General features: G+C 46.4%; 1 protein-coding gene across 1 annotated transcript in view; it reads right to left on the reverse strand.

Moving 5' to 3' along the window:
- Positions 1–20377, reverse strand: part of NME7 (NME/NM23 family member 7) — a 45653-nt gene that overhangs the window by 22653 nt on the left and 2623 nt on the right. Inside the window, exons 2-8 of the mRNA XM_049776535.1 lie at positions 17345–17452; positions 16061–16227; positions 14018–14128; positions 10713–10763; positions 7953–8160; positions 3337–3442; positions 339–403 (exon numbers count right to left, since the gene is read on the reverse strand). Coding sequence (XP_049632492.1) covers positions 339–403; positions 3337–3442; positions 7953–8160; positions 10713–10763; positions 14018–14128; positions 16061–16227; positions 17345–17452 — 816 coding nt within the window. The remainder of the gene's footprint in view (positions 1–338; positions 404–3336; positions 3443–7952; positions 8161–10712; positions 10764–14017; positions 14129–16060; positions 16228–17344; positions 17453–20377) is intronic.

The raw sequence follows: 20377 nt of genomic DNA on the forward strand, positions 1-20377 counted from the left end.
GACTCGGGGACCATATGAGCTGTTTAAGGACAGAACCTGGGTCAGCCATGTTGTCTGCATTTATTTCATAATGAAAGTTCCAGGAACTGTAAGATCTACTTTGAGAGCTGAAATCACTTGTATCCTGTGAATATTAGCTCGCCCAAGGAGAGTCTGGGCAGATCATTTCATAAGCATTACTGGACTAGCAAAAGCTGCCAAGCCAAGTCCATTTTCATTTGTAAAGAGGCCAAGAGAGCCCTGGGGGGCGGGGGGGAATCAGTTCTAAATGTTTGAAAGCTGCACTGTAGCAAAACTAGTTCTTGTGTCTACATGATTCATGGCCGGCAAATACTCACCATCTGCAGAGCTGAGATTTCAAATCCGGCATCCCGGATGGCCATTAGAATTTTCCCCAGTAGTCCTGGAAATGCAAAGTCAATGGGTGAACAAGCCAAGCAGTATTTTCTTTTACCCAAGTCCTTTATTTCTACTTAGATTAGGCTGTGTGTGGGTCCCCACAACTGGGAGGGGGATAAGTGGTCCTAACCCCTCATCTTCTTTTTTTTTTCTTTTGGTTTTTGGGCCACACCCGGCGGTACTCAGGGGTTTCTTCTGGTTGTCTGCTCAGAAATAGCCCCTGGCAGGCACGGGGGACCATATGGGACACCGGGATTCGAACCAACCACCTTAGGTCCTGGACCAGCTGCTTGCAAGGCAAACACCACTGTCCTATCTCTCCGGGCCCTTAACCCCTCATCTTCAAGCATCTGAGAGGTCAGTGGGGGAGGTGGGCAGTAAAGACCCTGAGGATGGCATAGGAAACTGGTGAGGAGAATCCAGCCTCAATTATAAGGAGAACATGAAGAATATGACTGAGCAAAGTGTGAACAATGGTATGAGTGAAGGACAAAGCACTCCAGACACGAGATGCTCAGAGGAGGAGAAAAAGCAGATTCCATCAGGGATGGGCACAAGCCTCAGAGAGAGCAGAGAGCAGATGCGGCACCTTCAACACTACACAATAGCTGGCTCCAAGACAGAGGCTGAGGGGGAAATGCCATGGGAGGCAGTGACGGACAAGGACAAGCTGGGATGACCAGTGCCCTCCCAGCAATGCTCCCAGGCCTTGAGCCCCAGACTGCCTCCACCCTACTGACTTTTAAAGCCCTGGGTGCTTCAAGCACTCCTCCCCCCCCCCCCCAAATCCTATTTCACCACAGGGACAGAACCCCTCCTACCAGGGTCCCAGCAGGATGTGGTCCCCAATAAACAAAATACAAAATAAAGTAATTTGAACCTGCTTATGGGGCTTAGCAGCAGTGGTGGGAGGCAAACTGGATGAGGCCATTGATGGAGGGAAGTGGATACTGATGAAGGGATGGGTTGGTGTTGAAACATCGCATGCCGGAAACCCAAAATTATAAATAACTTCAAAGTGACTAAATATATATAAACAATTTCAAAGTGACTAAACTTTAAAAAAAGAAAAGAATAGGATACCAGCTAGGGCACTTACCTTGCACATGACTGACCAGTCTTTAATCCCCAGCACCTCATATAAGTCCCCTGAAACCTACCAGGAGTGATTTCTGAGCATAGAGCTAGAGTAAGCCCTGGGCACAAGCAGCTGTGACCCCAAAACCAAAATCTTAAAAAAAAAAAAAAATAGGGGGCCCGGAGAGATAGCACAGCGGCGTTTGCCTTGCAAGCAGCCGATCCAGGACCAAAGGTGGTTGGTTCGAATCCCGGTGTCCCATATGGTCCCCCGTGCCTGCCAGGAGCTATTTCTGAGCAGACAGCCAGGAGTAACCCCTGAGCAACGCCGGATGTGGCCCAAAAACCAAAAAAAAAAAAAAAAAATAGGGGGGCGGAGAGATAGCACGGAGGTAAGGCGTTTGCCTTTCATGCAGAAGGACGGTGGTTCAAATCTCGGCATCCCATATGGTCTCCCGAGCCTGCCAGGAGCAATTTCTGAGTGTAGAGCCAGGAGTAACCCCTGAGCATTGTGACCCAAAAACCAAAAAACAAACTGTTGGGGTCGGACCAGAGTGGTGGCACAAGCGGTAGGGCATTTGCCTTACATGCGCTAACCTAAGACGGACCGTAATTCGATCCCCCGGTGTCCCATATGGTCCCCCAAGCCAGGAGCGATTTCTGAGCGCACAGACAGGAGTAACCCCTGAGCGTCACCGGGTGTGGCCCAAAAACCCAAACCTTCCCAAAACAAAAAAAGTTTAGATAAAATTAATTGTAACAAAACTGCCGTTTTGGGCCCAGAAAGATAGCACAGTGGTGTTTGCCTTGCAAGCAGCCGATCCAGGACCTGCTTGGTTCGAATCCCGGTGTCCCATATGGTCCTCTGTGCCTGCCAGGAGCTATTTCTGAGCAGACAGCCAGGAGTAACCCCTGAGCACCGCCGGGTATGGCCCCAAAACCAAAAACCAAAACAAAACAAAAGAAAAAAACCCTGCCGTTTTAACATCATTCATAATTTATATACTAATATATTTGATTATATTTTCGTTATCTCTTTCATAGTGAATTTAAGCATCTATATCTGTTTTTCTAATTTTATTTCTCTTTACATGAGAAAAATCTTTGCATGATCTTTTCTTAGAAAAAAATCTAATCCAGGGCCCGGGGAGATAGCACAGTGGTGTTTGCCTTGCAAGCAGCCGATCCAGGACCTAAGGTGGTTGGTTCGAATCCTGGTGTCCCATTTGGTTCCCTGTGCCTGCCAGGAGCTATTTCTGAGCAGATAGCCAGGAGTAACCCCTGAGCACCACCGAGTGTGGCCCCAAAAAAAAAAAAAAAACCAAAAAATCAAAAAAAAAAAAAAAAAAAGAGAAAGAAAAAAGAAAAAAATCCAATCCTAATCCCAATGATCAAGATTCCAAAGGTGAACTTCCTGTTGAGTCAGAGTATCAAAAAGATACAGTTTATCAAAAAGAAACTGAACTGGGGCTGGAGTGATAGCACAGCAGTAAGGCATTTCCCTTGCACACGGCCAACACAGGACAGACTCCGACTCAAATCCCGGTAGCCCATATGGTCCCCTGAGCCTGCCAGGGGCGATTTCTGAGTGCAGAGCCAGGAGTAACCCCTGAGCGTCAAACGGGTGTGGCCCAAAAACCAAAAAAAAAAAAAAAAAAAAAAAAAAAAAAAAAAAAAAAATGTGTGTGTATATTTTGTAGTCACAAGGAGGGCATACTTGGCTGTGTAGGGGGAAGAAGGGAAGGGGATAAAGGGGAGGAAAGAAAAGAAGGGAGGAAAGGAGGAGGAAGGGAGGGAGGAAGGAAGAGAGGGAGGGAAGAAGGAAAAAGGAAGAGAGAGAATGAATTGGATGACACTCACCCTCACTGACTGCGTGAGGCTTAACAATGCAGCAAGTGCAATCAGTGAACCTGGCTGTGTTCACAGGGCCGCAAACGCTGCTCGAAGGGAAAAACAGCTCCATCTCCTAGAGACAGAGACATGGCCTGGGTATCAGAGCTTTTTGCCCCATGCTCCCTGCCCAGACCCAGCACTGGTGCCCCTCAGGTGCCTGGGCAGATGTTTTCTCTCTGCACGATATGGCCTCGGGGTCCTAGTGGGTGAGCAAATGAAAGGAGTGGAACAGGTTTGTTTCCAACCCTCTGAATTCAGGGAACCAAAATTCGATTCCAGTTCATTCAAATCTCCTCACTAAAAACTTTGTCCCTCCAAAGGGACAGACGTTTCAGGACTCAGCAACTGGGGGCCTGCTCCAGTGCTTCCCAGAGTAGGTGATACTGTCTGAGGTAGCCCTGGAAGGATTTTGGGGCAGCAGCAGCCCCAGGTGCAATTCTGAGGGTGCTTCCTGTTTGCTTGAAAAGGTAGATTTTTGGGGGGTGGGGGACTGAGAGTTGGGGTACACCTGGCTCTGCTCCCAGGTGATCCTATGAGATGCCAGGGATTGAAACTGGGTTGGCCACATGCAAGGCCAGTGCCCTCCCTGCTGTCCTATGGCTCCCACCCACTGTTTTTTTTTTTTTTTTTAATGGGGCAGCAGCATTAATGAGTCTGAGGCATATGTGCCAAGTCAATCCATCCACCAAGACCAAGACTGAACTCGGGACATTGGCACAGCCTGCCCCCACCCCCCACCCCCGCCCCCACCAGATCTCTCTTGCAGGCTTCCCCAGAAGTGGTGCTAGAAGGTTCCTCTTCCACTGGCTTCAGCCAGTGCTTGGTTGCATATTCACCCCACCCCCAGCACCACTTCTCTCAGTGTTTGATATGACAATGTCAGTAATGTAGTACACATTCACACATGCTAAATAATTAGGTAATGAAGGCAGAATAGAAAGGATTTGGGAGTTTCTGGGGTGGTTGTTTTAATTTTTTTAAACTAGCTCTTCCTAGTGAAAGCAGTTGACTCTATATCAGGCCCTGTCCTACCTGAAGTTCCTAGTAGGTAGGTCACTGCTCTGGCAACTCATTCAGAGGCTTGAGGCAGCAAATGTAAAGGCATAAGAACATCCTCAGGATTCTTTAGCCACTTGAGCTGGCATTAATCATTGGGCTTTCTCCCCTTTTATTGCAAAAAAAGCAATTCTTAGCCTTTCCCAAATCTCTAACTCACTTTGTGGGGAATATAATTATCTTTCATGCTGGAGCTATAGTACATACAGCAGGGAGAATGTTTGCATGCAGTCAAACCTGAGTTCAGTCCCCAGCATCCTACGGAGTTCCCTGAGCATTGCTAGGCTTGGTAATTCCTGAGTAACCCCTAAACACTGCCAGGTGGGAAAGCTTCCGCTGGGGGAAAAAACATGACTCAAGTTTCCAAATTCTTTCGAAGGTGCTTCCCTTTTCTGTGTTTTTGTTTTGCCTTTTTTTTTTTTTTTTGGGTCACACCCAGCTGTGCTCAGGGGTTACTCCTGGCTCTATGCTCAGAAATCGCCCCTGACAGGTTCAGGGGACCATATGAGATGCCAGGATTCGAACCACCATCCGTCTGCATGCAAGGCAAATGCCCTACCTTCATGTTATCTCTCCAGCCCCACCTTTTCTACGTGTTTTAAAAGTTGTCGGGCCTGGAGAGATAGCACAGCGGTGTTTGCCTTGCAAGCAGCCGATCCAGGACCAAAAGTGGTTGGTTCAAACCCTGGTGTCCCATATGGTCCCCCGTGCCTGCCAGGAGCTATTTCTGAGCAGACAGCCAGGAGTAAGCCCTGAGCACTGCCGGGTGTGGGCCAAAAACCAAAAAATAAAATAAAATAAAAAAGTTGTCATGTTTAGAATGCAGTCAGTTAATATCATCCACAACAGTGTGTCAGAAACAAGGCCAAGAGACTATAAATCTGGGGCTGATGTAATTGTACAGCAGGGAGGACATTTGCCTTGCACATAGCCAGCCCAGGTTCTATCCCTGGCACCCCATATGGTTCTCCAAGCCTGCCACAAGTGATTTCTGAGTACAAAGGAAGGAGTAACCCCTGAACACTATTGGGTATGCCCCCCCAAAATGAGTTTGTATATCCATCCATATGGGGAGTTCCAGGAAAGAACATCAGAAACACCATCAGAAAGAGGTAAAAAATAAAGTGGCCAAAATGGGATTCAGTCCATGTAGGCCACTTTTTCAGAAGAATTTTGACAGTTTACTTTGTAGGAGGTTCTCCCTTACAAAAACAAAACAAAACAAAAAAACAGGGGGAGGGGTATAATTATTCTGCAGTTCATCAGCAGATAAAGCTATGTTCTCTGAGCTCAGCACCCACATTAGGTATGGGCACCCAAGACAACTGCCATCTACAAACAAGTCAAGATTTCTCATGTTCAGCATCAGTCCTCCACTGCTTCTTTGGATCCTCCACAGTATCTGTCCAACATCACTGTCCCAGAAAATTGTGGCATAACTGGATCCAGAATTGAGTTTCACAGCATTTCATAAAAGGCAAAGCATATTTGTCAGGTAAAGCAGCTGAAGGAGAAAGAAAAATTTCTGTGGCTGACATTTTCTCACTTCTTGCCATTTTCTCTGAGCGTGGTTGATACTGCAAATGCTTTTGAAAATAGACTGCTAATGGGAGGTAGTAACAAGGGAGCTGAGCAGCTAGTGTCAGGAGGATTTGCTCAGCCAATACAAATCTTTGTGAGCATTTATTACATCCCAGGAAATATCTATGGCCCAAACAAAACAAAAACCCTTGTCCACATGCTCTTGCTGGTAGAATGTCTGCTGATAAGAGCCTCAGGGTCATAATATCTGGTTTGTGCTCAGATTTACCATGTGAACTGGTGGAGGAAAAGCAATGGATGGTTTGAGGAGATAAAGAGGAAAACTGGAGAATGTAAACCAGTGGAATCAATGGCTAGTTCAGGCCCCTGACTCTTCCACTTATGGTTCATGCCTATAATTTCTGAATACTTTAAAATTCAAATATTTTTGTCATTTATTTTATTTTGTGGGGGAAGCCATACCCGGCAGTGATTGGGGCTGACTCCTGGCTCTTTTCTACTCCTTGTGAGGTTCAGGGGACCCTATGGGATGCCAGGCATTAAACCCTTGTTAGCTGCGTGTAAGGCAAGTACCCTCCCCATTGTTCTATGGCTCCTGAGCCCAATATATTGTCATTTAATTGCAACATTCCAAGAAAAAGTTGCATTTGTGGCTTCCAAAATTACTTGTGTGTTCTTGAAATTGCCTTATGCATGGCTTTGCCTCGGACTAGTAGCAGGGACCTTTGAGGTGCACCCCAGCCTCTATGGTAGAAAATTTAATGGCAAGACTAAATGTGGCAAGGTTTCCCCTCGCCCACAGTAGAACCTTCCTATTCATCCCATGTCTGGGAACATGGTTGCCTGTCACTTGTGTGGAAAACCTTTTGAGTATTCATAAACACACGTACTTCAGGAGGGCAGCATGAGCCTGGACCTGCCCATCCCATACCAACGATCATTCTCCTCCCAGAGCCTTTCTCCTCCTTGGCCCTAGATACAGTTTTCTCCCTATTCTCCCTATTTTCCTTCAAGCTTCACTTGTGCCTTCCCTCACTCCCTGAGCTGAAAGTATTTTCTGACCACTGACAGCACATAAAGCTGGTACAATGGTAAAGCTGTCTCAGGTATCTTTTTTCTGCCAATATCAAATGACAGTTTTCTTAAAAAAAAAAAAATAAATAAAGAGAAATGAGCAACTCCTGGAGATACTCTGGTCTGGCCAAGTGGAGCTGTCTGAGTTCCAGCAACTTGAGGGTGTCTAGGGCCACACCCATGGTGCTCAGTGGAGTCACGTGACACCAAGGGACCTGACTCAGAGCCTTGTGCATGCATATTCTCCCACCCTTCACATGACACTCCACCTCACCCCCTGGAAACCATTTTAAATGAACTAAGAGTAAATTTGCAGGGTGTTTGTCCAACATGAGTGGTCAGTCCAGGGCTATACCTGATTAATAGAGGGAATTGTATGGAGTTAGTTATATAAGCACCAGTTAAGTACAGACAAAAACCATGGGTTAAGGCTTAGGGACATATGTCAGGCCTGAATCAAGAAGGACACATATAGTATCAGTTGGAGTTTTCCTCTCCATGAGCTAGTTTAACCTTCACCAAGATTTGGTCATGGGAGCCCCTGGGACACATGTTGGGAAGGTGCATGTTTATACTCGAGAAAAGCCCATCCTGTCTAAGACTGAGTTAGCAGCTCACAAAGGAAGCAGACAAACACTCTGTAGCAAGCTGAAGAGTCCAAAGCTAAAACACTAAAACCAAACAAATCCCAAATGATGGGAGACCTAAAGACATGCTTTACTCCAGGGGCCGGAGCAATAGCACAGTGGAGAGGGCGCTGACATTGCATGCGACTGATCCAGTTTCCAACCCTATCATCCCATCCCATAGGGTTGGTCCCCTGAGTACTTACTGCCAGGAGTAAGCCCTGAGCATTGCTAAGGTTGGCCTCAGAATAACAAAACAAAAACGAACCCCAAAGCAGGCCTTACTCTGGCAGCGGAGGCGAAAGAATCTGGGCCATGAGCGACGTTATGGACAGCGTCAGTCCCATAAAGCGCACGGATGCAGCCTGGTGCCTCTGTCCTGGCCAACTCGGGGTCTGCAGGGCCCAGAAGCCTCTTCCACTCACAGATGGCATCATCTCTTAGGATCTCCATGGCAACAATGGGGCCACTTGAAATAAACTGAATCAGTTCACTGGGGAACAAGTAAAAGAGATGGGTTGGTGGCTGTGCAAGGCAGCCTGAAGGAAGAATTCAGCCAAGGTATTTGAGTGGACATGTGATGTGTGTGACCCCAGAACTAGCTGAGTGCAACATCAGTTCACTGGCTCTTAAATGATCCAAGCATCCCCCAGACTCCAGGTTCAAGGGCCTGAACTCAGTCTAGTTTCCTCTGCAGGGCAATCTCCGACTGTTGATCCAGTTAGTGTAAACTGCCCCAGGGCCAAGTTTTCCCAATGGAACTCTGTAGCTTTCACTATGGCAGAAATGGGGCTTTTCACAGCAAGTACGTGTTTCCCTCTCATCAGGCTGATAAGCCCTTTGGTCCCCAGTAAAGCTGTTTCCTTTTCTTGGGTTTCTGGCCCACATCCAGTGGTGCTCAGGTTTTACTCCTGACTCTGTGCTCAGGGATCAGTCCTGATGGGCACGGGAGGAAGAACATCTAGGGTCCCAAGGAATGAAGCCAGATTAGCTATGTGCAAGGCAAGCACCCTCTCTGTGGTCCTGCAGCTCCAGATTGTCCCTTTTCTTGTCCCATGAAGCATACAACACTGGATCCTCTCCTTCCTGCTCTGCCTTTTTCAAGTTGCCTCAGTTCTTCTCACTTATCTCTCAGAAATCATATGTGGGATTGGTAGGGCATTTGCCTTGCATGCGGTCGACCTGGGTTCAATCCCAGGCGTCCCACATGTCCTGAGTCTGCCAGGAATGATTTCTGAGCACAGAGCCAGGAGTAACCCGAGCAATGCCTAAAGTGACCCTAAAACAAAAACAAACAAAAAAAGAAATCGCGGGGCTGGAGAGATAGCATGGAGGTAAGGCGTTTGCCTTGCATGCAGAAGGACGGAAGTTCAAATCCCAGCATCCCATATGGTCCCCTAAGCCTGGCAGGAGCGATTTCTGAGTGTAGAGCCAGGAATAACCCCTGAGCTGCTGGGTGTGTGAGCTGCTGGGTGTGACCCCCCCCCCTAAAAAAAAAAAAAAAAAAAAAAAAGGAAAGAAATCCTATGAACAAAAATTTATGCCTCTATCCTAAAAGCCCAGTGATTCTGCCAGGTCTTAAATGTTTGCTTGTTTTGTTTTGCTTTGTGACCAGAGGCAGTGATTACTCAAAGGTGTGGTTCCGGAGATCACACCACCAGGTCAACTACATTCAAGGCCAGTGCCTTCCCCCCAATACTATCCTTCTGGCTCTCTGTCAGGAATGAGACACTCGTTCCATCAAGAAACTTTTGATCTCTCTCACCCAATACCCTGTAGACACAGACATCCTCAGACCTGAGTCACTGTCAGGGGAGATTCCTGGTGCCAGACTGGGATGCATGGCCAGGAGAGGCTTTAAGAGGTAGTGGAGAGGGGACTCCGTCCTGTCTCAACACCAGCACATCTGCTCCTTAATGAAAATCTCCACCCACTGATCATGAATGTGACAATTGAGCAGGAGACCAAAACTAATGCTATTAGTGCATATTTGGACTATAACAATCTGTTCTAACATGTCCAGAAAATGAATATTTCATTGTGCTTGATTTAAACTACTCTAGCAATAATGGTCTTATTAACAAAAATAAACTGTTCTGTGCAAATGTCAAGGGCCCACTGACAGAGGCTGATACTGGCTTTCTCAGAAATGCAAATCTTCCTTAGTTTAGATGTGAACAGAACAAAATGCACTTATAGGCAATTACAGGCCCAAAATTAGAAAAGGACAGCTAACACCTCATATTTTGTATTTTAATGAGCAAAGTGTGTCTCTAACAAGCTCAAAGTCAGAATTTAAAAGCACACACACAAAAATTAATCAGTACAGAGTGCTTTTATAAACAAGTAATCATAGTTTGGGATTTTTGTGTGTGTGTGTGTGTGTGTGTGTGTGTGTGTGTGTGTGTGTGTGTGGTTTTTGGGTCACACCCGGCAGTGTTCAGGGGTTTTTCCTGGCTCCGTGCTCAGAAATTGCTCCTGGCAGGCACGGGGGACCATAAGGGACGCCGGGATTCGAACTCGGATGACCTTCTGCATGAAAGGTAAACGCCTTACCTCCATGATCTCTCTCCGGCCCCAGTTTGGGATACTTTTAAAACTGCTTTGACTTACTAAAATAAAGGAAACTGTGAGCATGCAATTATATATATATTATATTTGGTCATGTCGGACCAAAATCTATTTCATAAAAATTCTTATTTAGGGGCTGGAGCAACAGCACAGCAGGAAGGGCGTTTGCCTTACATGCAGCTGACCTGGGTTCAATGCTGGCATTCCCTATCGTCCCCCAAATCTGCCTGAAGTAATTTCTGAGCATAAAGCCAATAGTAATGCCTGAGAGCCATCGGGTATGACCTCCCCCGTCCCCACCAAAATTTTAATAAAAAGAGAAAAAAAGCCCTCTGAGGCTGCTAGCTATTGTATATATATCCTTCTCTAGATCCCTCAAACATGACACCTTTTTGAATTGGACGAAACAGTTTTCCAAATAGTTTTCTAAAATACTTCCCACTGTACCACTGCTGCCCCAAATGCAGTACCTACTTATAAAGGGGCTTCGACTGATGGTCTGCTTGGAAATCTGCTGCTTCCTTCCTGTAAGAGAATGAAAATGACACAAATTCAGAGTCACATAAGGAAAACAGATTACCTTGGCTTCTGTGAATAAGATGCAACAAAGGAGAAAAAATAAAAAACCTCCGCTCCATCTGCATGTGGCTTATATTTTCAATAAGTATCATCCTATTATCTGACCCCCAAGTCCCTATTTCAGCTTTTTTGTTTGTTTGCTTGTTTTGTTTTTCCTGGCCAGAATATGTTGAGGCAAAAATTAAAATCTAAGACAATATTTGCTTTTATATCCACATCCCCACTACCATCTTGGAATATTCTAGAAATTATACTGAATATGGACCAGTTGTAGTCTTGCTTCTTTTCAACCAAGCTACGGTGAACATACTCCTGAGTAGCATGTTTCCAACAATGATTTTTGTGTATCTGGTCAAATATCATGGTCCCATGCGCATGTCCATCGCCAGAGATATGGTTACTGCAGAAAGGTCCAAAGCGCCCTTAGCAGCTTTCTGGTCTCTGAGCTCTGCGTACACTATTGTCCCTCTGCACTGAATTGGATGACACTCCAGATCCTTTTTTGACAGGGCATCCATTCTTCAGTCCCCCACTCTGATGACCCCACTCCAGTCCCTGCTCCTGACACCCACTAATCTGCTCTCTCCATCTCTGCATGTGGCTCTGTTGCAGTCAGGCATGCATGAGACATTCTGGTTAAAGGACACTCAGGGCCATTCCTCATTGTTGCCTGGCCAGATATGGATCTTCTGCACCTCAATAGTTTATGGTGTTGAGAGATAAGAGCTATAAGTTGCATTATCTCACTCGATCCAATCAGCAATCAACATAAAAATCCATTGATGATTTTTAAACAATACTTCAATGAGCACTGAATTATTCTGATCTTTTTGTGTTTTGTGTTTTTGTTCTCTTTAGTAAATAGTCACAGGTGAGGCTCTTCTGAGTAAAGATACTTGGACCAGGGGCCTGCTGGGTGGGAGGCACGTGGTCCTGGGGTTCCCTCTGACTACTGATCTAGCTCCCTCAACCCCGCAAAAAAATGTTTCTTTTTGGCTTTCTGGGCCAAATCCAGTGGTGCACAGGATTCCTCCTGGCTCTGTACTGAGAAATTACTCCTGGCAGTATACCTAGGGTACACATGGGATGCCAGGGATCGAACCTGGGTTGACAGCACCTTGCCTGCTGTCTTATTGCTCCAGTGTCTCCTCAAACTTTGAAGTCCAAGCAACGTCCTCTATTGAAGGAGTCACCCTACAGCCAGGAGTCAGATGGCACTTGGCAGGACCCCTCAGTGTATCCCAAGGAAGGTCACAAGAAAAAAAATTGCATTGAGGCTGGAGCAATATCCCAACGGGTAGGGTATTTTCTTTGCATGTGGCTGACCTGGGTTAGATCCTCAACATCCCATAGGATCCCCTGAAACTGCCAGGAGTGATCCCTGAGCACAGAGCTAGAAGTAATCTCTGAGCACCACCAAGTTTGTCCAAAAACAAACAAACACAAATCATACCAATGAGGTGCCAAACAAGACTGAGGGAAGCTGGGAGCTAAGGGGACCCACTTCTGCACCCCTCTCCAGCTCGGTGCATCTCATTAGACATGTGGAGAGCAAAGTAGGGGATCCCATCCTCAGTGAGAGAGCTTAAAGCAGTCTCTGTGGGACTAGGCCTCAGGGAGCTGAGGTCACACCCTCCCCCCAGCAGACAGCAACTCTGTTTATAGTCATCCCAGGAGGCACTGGTTTGGTAACCTGTATTCAGTTCAGTGAGATCACCTGTTGCACGGCCTGCACCTGGGCTTGCAAGCTGCCCCTGGGAATGAGCGGGACAGGTGGTGGCACAAACACCATATACTTTGGGCACCTACTACTGGCATCAGGCCTTTTGTCTTTGCCCAGAACTGCGCAGGCATGAGAGGCAGCTGGACAAGGGGGCTGGGGTCATGAGGAGGGCAAGAAAATGCAATTAGAGGCATGTCTGTGGACATGCATATGGACACAGAAATCTAACTTCAGTACAATGGTCTCTGTGCACCTCCCAGAATTCAGATCTCTTGCCACCATTAGGAACAAGGCTTGCTTTCTACTTTATTTAAATGCAATAAATAAAAAAAATTTCAAAAAAAAATTCATCAGATTTATGGTACAGGTCGAGTTTATATGAAAACATCCGAGAGCAATGATATTGCTAGGAAAACTAGGAAGAAGCTCTCGTGCTAATAAACGTTTACTACATTCCAGAGGTTTTTTTTTTTTTTACAAAGTATATGTAAATATAATTTGCATATACTTTGCATAAACATGTTCTATACAATTCACATACTGCATATTACAAATTTTGTGAACCTCCAACACATTGAGATGCAGGGGCCATTGCACCTCAGTTTTGCAGATGAAGAAACTGAGGCACAGAAACAAACTGCTCAGAGTCTCACTTAGGTTGGGATATAGTTAGAAGCAACTTGTCTCTAGACTCTAAAAGATGTAAACCAGTAGCTATGCCCTATAGGGGATGGGATGGATGGGATCAGAGACACCAGGGCTGGGGCATACAGCTGAGGGTCTTGCCAAGATTTTTCAGCAGAGATGGACTGTAGAGTGAGTGCTACCCACCACCTGAGCTGAACAGAAGGGCTGGGAGAGGAGCTCAATGGGCTCCAAGCCTCATTCCAGGGTTCACAGGGAGGGTCTTGTCACTAAGCAAAGCAGAAAATACCTGCTTCAGCAACATACTTGGCAACTGAACTTCCAGGGCCCTTTGTCAGGTGGAAGCTGACAAGTCACAGCATGTGACCAATCATGGCAGGTGGAAGAAGCCAAGTTGCCAAATTAAGTCAATGGGGATGAGTTAAATGACCAATCATGGTGAATGGGAGGGGCTAAATTACCAATAATGTGGTGTTGAGTGGATGGGGTTTAGTTACCAATGGTGTCAGTGGGAGGTGCTAAATTACTAGTGATGTCAGTGGGTGTGGCTAAATTACCAATGACATCACTGGAAGGGGCTAAGCATGAACCTTTCCTAGCACATCTCAGGTCTCAACCACTTCACTTGCACTGCAAAGTTCCCTCTGCTATGTGTGAGCAAAAGGGGCAGAATCCATCCAAGAAGGCAGATTGGGGAGCCGAAGGCCCCAGTCAACCACCTCTTCTCCTTTTAATGAAAGCTGGCCATGCAGTGAGGGGATAGGCTTGAAAGGAAGATCTGGAAGGTGAGTTCCAAACAGCGGAGGAGGGAGAGGACAGATTGGCCAATTACCTAGAAAGCAGCATCATTTTGAGTTTCGTTATAGTGAATCCAGCTTTGTGTATTATTTCAATGATTTCTCCAACTTTTGAGATTGCATCGGGTTTAATTAGGGCTAACGTCCTGTAAAGGAAGGAAATTAAAAGTTGATCACGATTTTTTTCTTACAAATTCCAAGCACTGGTAGATTTCCTCAGAAGGCTCATCACATGCAGCACAAAATTTTGTTTCTTTTTTTGTTTTGAGGCCACACCCAGCAATAATAAGGAATTGCTTGTGGGGGGGACCCATCAAACCTGGGTCCATCATGTACAAGGCCAGTGCCCTACCACTATATTATCTCTTCAGCCTCATGCAATCTAAGTTATAAAGATGAGGTAATCAGGTCTTTCACAAGCTTACCCAAAAGTTTATAAAGAATTTTCCCGAGAAAATCTAACCTGGGCAATAACATACACATCATAGAGGCAAATGGGAATGGTGCCTCTTAGCTGAAGTGCCACAGTAGAACATTCTCTGAGCTGCATACATGCCTTATTAAACACCAGCATGCTCACCCATCAACCCAAAGACAGGAATTCCCCCTAGATCAAGGCAGCAGGAGAAATGGGACATAAAGTGAGGAGACACCATGGACTACCACAGAGCTGGGAGATGGTGTTGAAAGACATTGGGGACTAGAGGAAAGGGTCCCCACCACAGCACAGAGTTTTGAAAACTCAGGCTGAACAGATGGAGAGCAATACCAGGTGGATAACATCCAGTCACTCCCATCAGGTGTCTACATAGCTGCTTTAGCTGGGGCAGGAGAGGCGTCATCAGGAGGTCGAAGCCATCCAAAAAGAAAACTCGAGGGGCTGGAGTGATAATGCAGCAGTCTGGGTTCCATTCCCAGCACCCCATATAGTCCTGGGTGCCCCACCAGGAGTGATCCCTGAGCACAGAGCCAGGATCTGTTTGGCCCAACTACCCCCCCACAAAAATATTAAAAAATGAAAAAAGAAAAAAAAAAAACCTCCATCCTGCCAGAGTCCTAGCTGTGACAGGAATCCAGGTTCCCCACAAACAGCAACTTTTCAGGGGCTCTTCAATCATGACCCAGGGAGAAAGCACGGGGATTTTGGTTCTTAGAAAGTACTACTGCTTCTAAGAGGGTGAATCTGGGAAGGGGTATTCCGAACCAAACCAGGGTGTCTCCAGGGGCACCACCCAAGATCCGCCCCATGCTGCAGTCTGACTCCAACAAAAGGATCAATTCTTATCCCCATGCTCAATTGATTCACAGCAGGGCCAAGTTGTCATATGTAAAATACCTTTTCACCCCCACAACATCCAAGAATGGGGAGTGCACGTGGGCAAAGGTCCAGTTCTCATGGAGGAACGGGAAGTGGCACAGCCAGCCCAGTCCTCCAAGCACTAAGCACCACAGTTAAGGTGAAGATGGGCCCACCTGTAGCCTTGGGCCCTCAGCCACAGACACCCACGAGATGCAGCGCACCTGCTGGGAGATGCCAGCTCTTCCACCCAACATCCTCCAGTGGGCCTCATAGACCAGACCAGGCCTCTGTGCAGAGCTGGTGCTAGTGAATGCCCTCAGAGGGGTGCTGGCAAAGACAAGCCAAAGGAGGCCCCAGGTGGGGGTCCTTGCCTCTGGTGGACACTGCTGACTACTGCCCACCTTCCTTTCTGTTGTTCTGACATGTTTAGGAGATTCTACAATACACATGGAGGCACCCTCATGGCAAGAGTAAACACACATACACACAAATACATACACACACAGCGTCCTATGTGACCAGGACCACACAACCAATTCTAACATCCCAGCATATGTCTGCCATGGATTATTGTGGAAACCTTGGCCCTTATTCCTCCTTTGGATAGATCCCTCCAGGCCTTTACCCACCCAGACATCACTGCTGGAGCCAGGGAAGGTCTGAGAATGTGGGGAAAACACCAGAGGGGGAAGGAGTGAGTGAGCGGCCAGTAGAAGAGATGGGAAAGGGGAGGCCTGTGGCTGGGAGCACTGGAGGAACGTCTGCCCTCTACACTCACCTTTCCTTACGACTGCCCAGCTGGCGAGCTGTGTACTGGTCCCCATAGTCAACCAGAGTCAACTGCCGAGAGAAGACGTTCACTTTGTTGCCCAGGAACAAATCCTCCAGACTCAGGGCCTCATACTTGGTTCGCTTAAGGAAGGTCCGATGGTTCTTGATGTCATGCTAGAGCCGAAGCAAAAATACAACAAAAGCTTCATCTGTTGGGCCCAGGCATCTTGTTCTCAGGGTTTGGGGACCCTGACCTGGGGAGCATGGGCCCCTCCCTGGGCCCTTTTAGCTACAGCTGCCTACCCAATCTCCCTCCTTTAGGCACCAACATGTTGGTAAGTAGGTCAGAGCTTCTCATCAGGGACTGGATCCTTCGAAGGGTAAAACATAAAACAAAAACACCCCGAAGAGATTCACTGCCTGATCAGATGGGACAAATAATTGACTGCAAAAGTCACAGCAGTCTCTAAGTTTCTGCTTCCTTACCTAAAACAGATGTGCTACTAGGTCACCCAAAAAAGGGACTTTAGCCAATTGGGGAGGTCCCTCTGATATTTTGGGTAAATATTAGAGCTTTTAATAATGGTGATGTTAGGGGCTGGAGCGGTGGCAGAACGGCAGGGCATTTGCCTTGCACACAGCTGACCTAGGACAAACCATGGTTTGATCCCCGGCATCCCATATGGTCTCCCAAGCCAGGAGCAATTTCTGAGTGCATAGCCAGGAGTAACCCCTGAGCATCACCAGGTGTGGCCCCAAAACAGAAAACAAACAAACAAAAATAATGGTGATGTTAGACCTTGATCATTTTTACAACATATTAAGGACTACTTGAATCACCCAAATGTGAATTTTATTTTTCTACCTGCTGGCTAAGCTTTTCAGTGTTCCAATCAAAAAAACAAATTCCTAATGCTGACTTTCAAAATATAGGTACCAACTCTTCTATTGAATTAAATATAACCCCTAAGAATTCTCTTGAAAAATACTTTGGGGATTTTATGTTTCAGGAGGGGTTTTGGGGTCACACCCTGTGTGACACAAGGGTGCCCTAGGGCTGTTCCTGGCTCTGTGCTGGGGTGATCCCTGGCAGTGCTCAGAAGACTTTTTGTGGTGCTCGCAGGGCAAATGGGTCATTAGGATGCAAGGCGAATGCCTTCATCCCCATACTTTCTCACCCAACTGACATTTATCTTTTAAAACAAGTATGTACAGGTAACTTTGCAACCTCATTACTCTTCCCTTTCCACCCTAGATCCCTTTGTCCACTTTTCAACAAAGACTCATGTACCATTTCAACGGATCCATCCTCTGGGTAATATAAAAGCTCATAACGTCGAAAAAGTGATGCATTTGGGTCATACCACTCTGCAATGAAAACAAATCTTTCAGTGTGACTCTGTGGAGAGAAAGGGGGGAGGGAGGGAGGGAGGGAGAGAGGGAGAGAGAGAGAGAGAGGAAGAGAGAGAGAGAGAGAGAGAGTCATTACTGATTGGCAAGGTGCAAGTGCTCTGGCATCTAGACAGCACCAGCAAAAAGCAAAACATGCCAACAAACTCTTTGTAGCAAACCAATTATCTATGACTTATTTATTATCCTGGATAGTAACTTCCCACCCTCTTAGTTACTGCTAGTCTAGCCTCAGAAATATTTACTCCAAATTCCAAATAGAAATAAAATACCCTTAGTTACCTCCTTGGTTTAGAGGTGCCTTATGGCACCTTACCCATGTATTATCTCTTCAGAGTAGGATGGGAATTATTTCTTCTTTAAATATTCCACAGAATTTCACAGAGTTCAATATGCCCAGGCTTGTCTTTGTAGGAAGGTTAACAGAGATGAATTCAATACCTGATTTGTTATTTATTGTATGCAATTTGTTTTATTTTTTGTGGATTTCAAGGCCATACCTGGTTATGCTCAGAACTTACTCCTGGCTCTGTGTTCAGGAGTCACTCCAGGTGGAGCTCAGGGGGGTCCATATAAGGTGAAGGGGGTGGAACACAGGCTGTATGCAAGGCAAGTACGCAAGTACCCTGCCTGATGTACTATCACCCTGGCCCTGAATTTGTTTTCTGAAATCCCTTTGAGCCATTTACATCTTTCAAGCACTTTGCTCACTTTTGAGTCATCTTATTCCAAGGCATGAAGCCATTCCTGGGTTCCCCTTTAATCTCCATATCTGTAGGGTCAGCAGCAATATCCTCCACTTTCATTCAAAGCTTTGGTCACTAGAACCTTGTTAGGCCCTTAGCACTGAATGTGTCTGTTCTCAGTTTTCTTTCAGTAAGTTTCCTCTTTAATCCTAATTTCCACAATTTTGAACTTTCAAACCTTCTCTGACTTTACCTTTCCCTTTTTCTGCTTTCTTAAGGTAGCAGCTTACATTGGGGACTTTTTCTCTCTTTTTTCTCCTCTCCCAGTTTAGGCAATCCTTTTTGATTTCTTAAAGGGCCAGAGTGAGAGTACAGCTGGGCTTGCACATGCCTGACCCAGGTTTGATTTCCAGTATCCCAGAGGGTCCCCTAAGCCTCATTGGAAGTGATCTCTGAGCACTGTCAGGCGTGAAACCCCAAAAACATAACCCCCATGAACTGGATCATTGACCCCTTTGTCTCTAGCTAGCTAGCCTCACTCTCTGGTGAACTTATCTGGTTTGAGGTGTCCAGGTGCTCAGAATCACTGGTCAACTGCCTCTTCCTTGAGGTCCAATGAGCATCTCCCAGCTAGGCTTTATCCTGAACTCCAGTTCCAACTCTGATGCCTTCACTATCACATCCACCTTTCCTCTGGGAAGCTCATAAATAAGGGTCAGGTCATCCTTCCTCTGGCCCCTGGACTCCTGTCCCTGCCCATCCTGATGATTGAACCCTGATCTAACAGGAAACTGCTATGAATCTAGCTGCTGACAGGCTCTGAGTAGAGATCCTGGACCGTCTTGATGTCCCATTCAGGCTCTTTGGGTGGTTGAAGTAATAGGCTTTAAACAACTCTTCTCTCTCTCTGTCTCTCTTCCCTCCCTCCCTCCCTCCCTCTCTGTCTCTGTCTCTCTCTCTCTTCTCTCTCTCCTTCCTTTTCTCCCTCCTCTTCCTTCAAACCGACTTCCTAATTACAAATGGGGCAAGAGCCTTTGGCTTGTCGAGCCATCACCAGGCTCCAGTGCTTGTTGGGCCTCGCTCAGATGCCACGAAAGGAGGGTAGCAGTTAGTGTGTCTACCTATTCCCATAGGTTATCCCATAAGTTGCCCAGAGCCCAAGAAGGAAGTAAGGTGATGGTGCAGCGCCACCTACTGTCCACCGAGCATTCATGCGAGCTCCAGCCTGGCCACTAAATGGAGGACATTTTTTCCAAAGCTGAGCGGCTAAGTAGCAACAACAACCAAAAAAGCATAAATGGGATCCCTCATATGTTCACAATTAAATTACTGGCTAATAGAGCTTCAGGTATCCCAGTTTTAATAGCAAATGATACCAGATAATCTGTTTAGGCTAAGGAGAGATTAAGACCACACATGAGGCATGCTGAATCATGTTCCCAGCCCCCAAATTTATTTATTTATTTTGGTTTTGGGAGATACACTCATTAGTGCTGAGGCTGTTCCTTGCAGTACACGGGATCTAACTCAGACCCCCCTGCATGCAAAGCCTTCCCTCTAGAAACCTTAAGTTTAGGAGCCCTTGACTCCTAAAACTTAGTTCTTAGTTTCCTTTGTTTGTTTGGAGGCCATATCACATGGTACTCAAGGGTTACACCTGGCTTTGTGCTCAGGAAGTGCTCTGGCACTGGCGGGGGGGGGGGGGGGGGGAACCATATGGGGTGCCGGAGATAAATCTGCATGCAAGGCAAACTTCCTGTCTACTGTACTATTGTTCTGGCCCTGGTTCCTTGTTCCTTATTTCTGAAACCCTGTTACAGCTTTTCTTTCCTTCCCATTTCCCCCAATTTATGCAGTGGCGACAGGGTTAGTTTGAAAAGAATATATTGCATAGGGAGAGGACAATATAGGCTTTGAATTCCTCTTCTATGTGGTAAATACATTTTGTGCTCACAAACAAAGGTGGGAAAAAATGATCCTTCTGGTTTTATGGCAGGAAGGTGGTGGCTACATTAGTGTAAGAAATGAGGAATTAAGCAGATGGGGCGATGGTAAATTAGGTAGGGTACCCAGGAGATGTGTTCAAGGTACAGCCTCCTATTGCATTTAGACCAAACTCCTTCAACTCCCCCAAATCTATATGCCTCAATGCTCAATCAAGCTCTTGCCTTGGCATCTCCACCTGGCCAGCAACTTCTGGCTGACATCGCAGCTCTGAAGTCCGGTTC

Source organism: Suncus etruscus, chromosome 7 (genome assembly GCF_024139225.1).
Source record: "Suncus etruscus isolate mSunEtr1 chromosome 7, mSunEtr1.pri.cur, whole genome shotgun sequence".
Classification (NCBI taxonomy): domain Eukaryota; kingdom Metazoa; phylum Chordata; class Mammalia; order Eulipotyphla; family Soricidae; genus Suncus; species Suncus etruscus.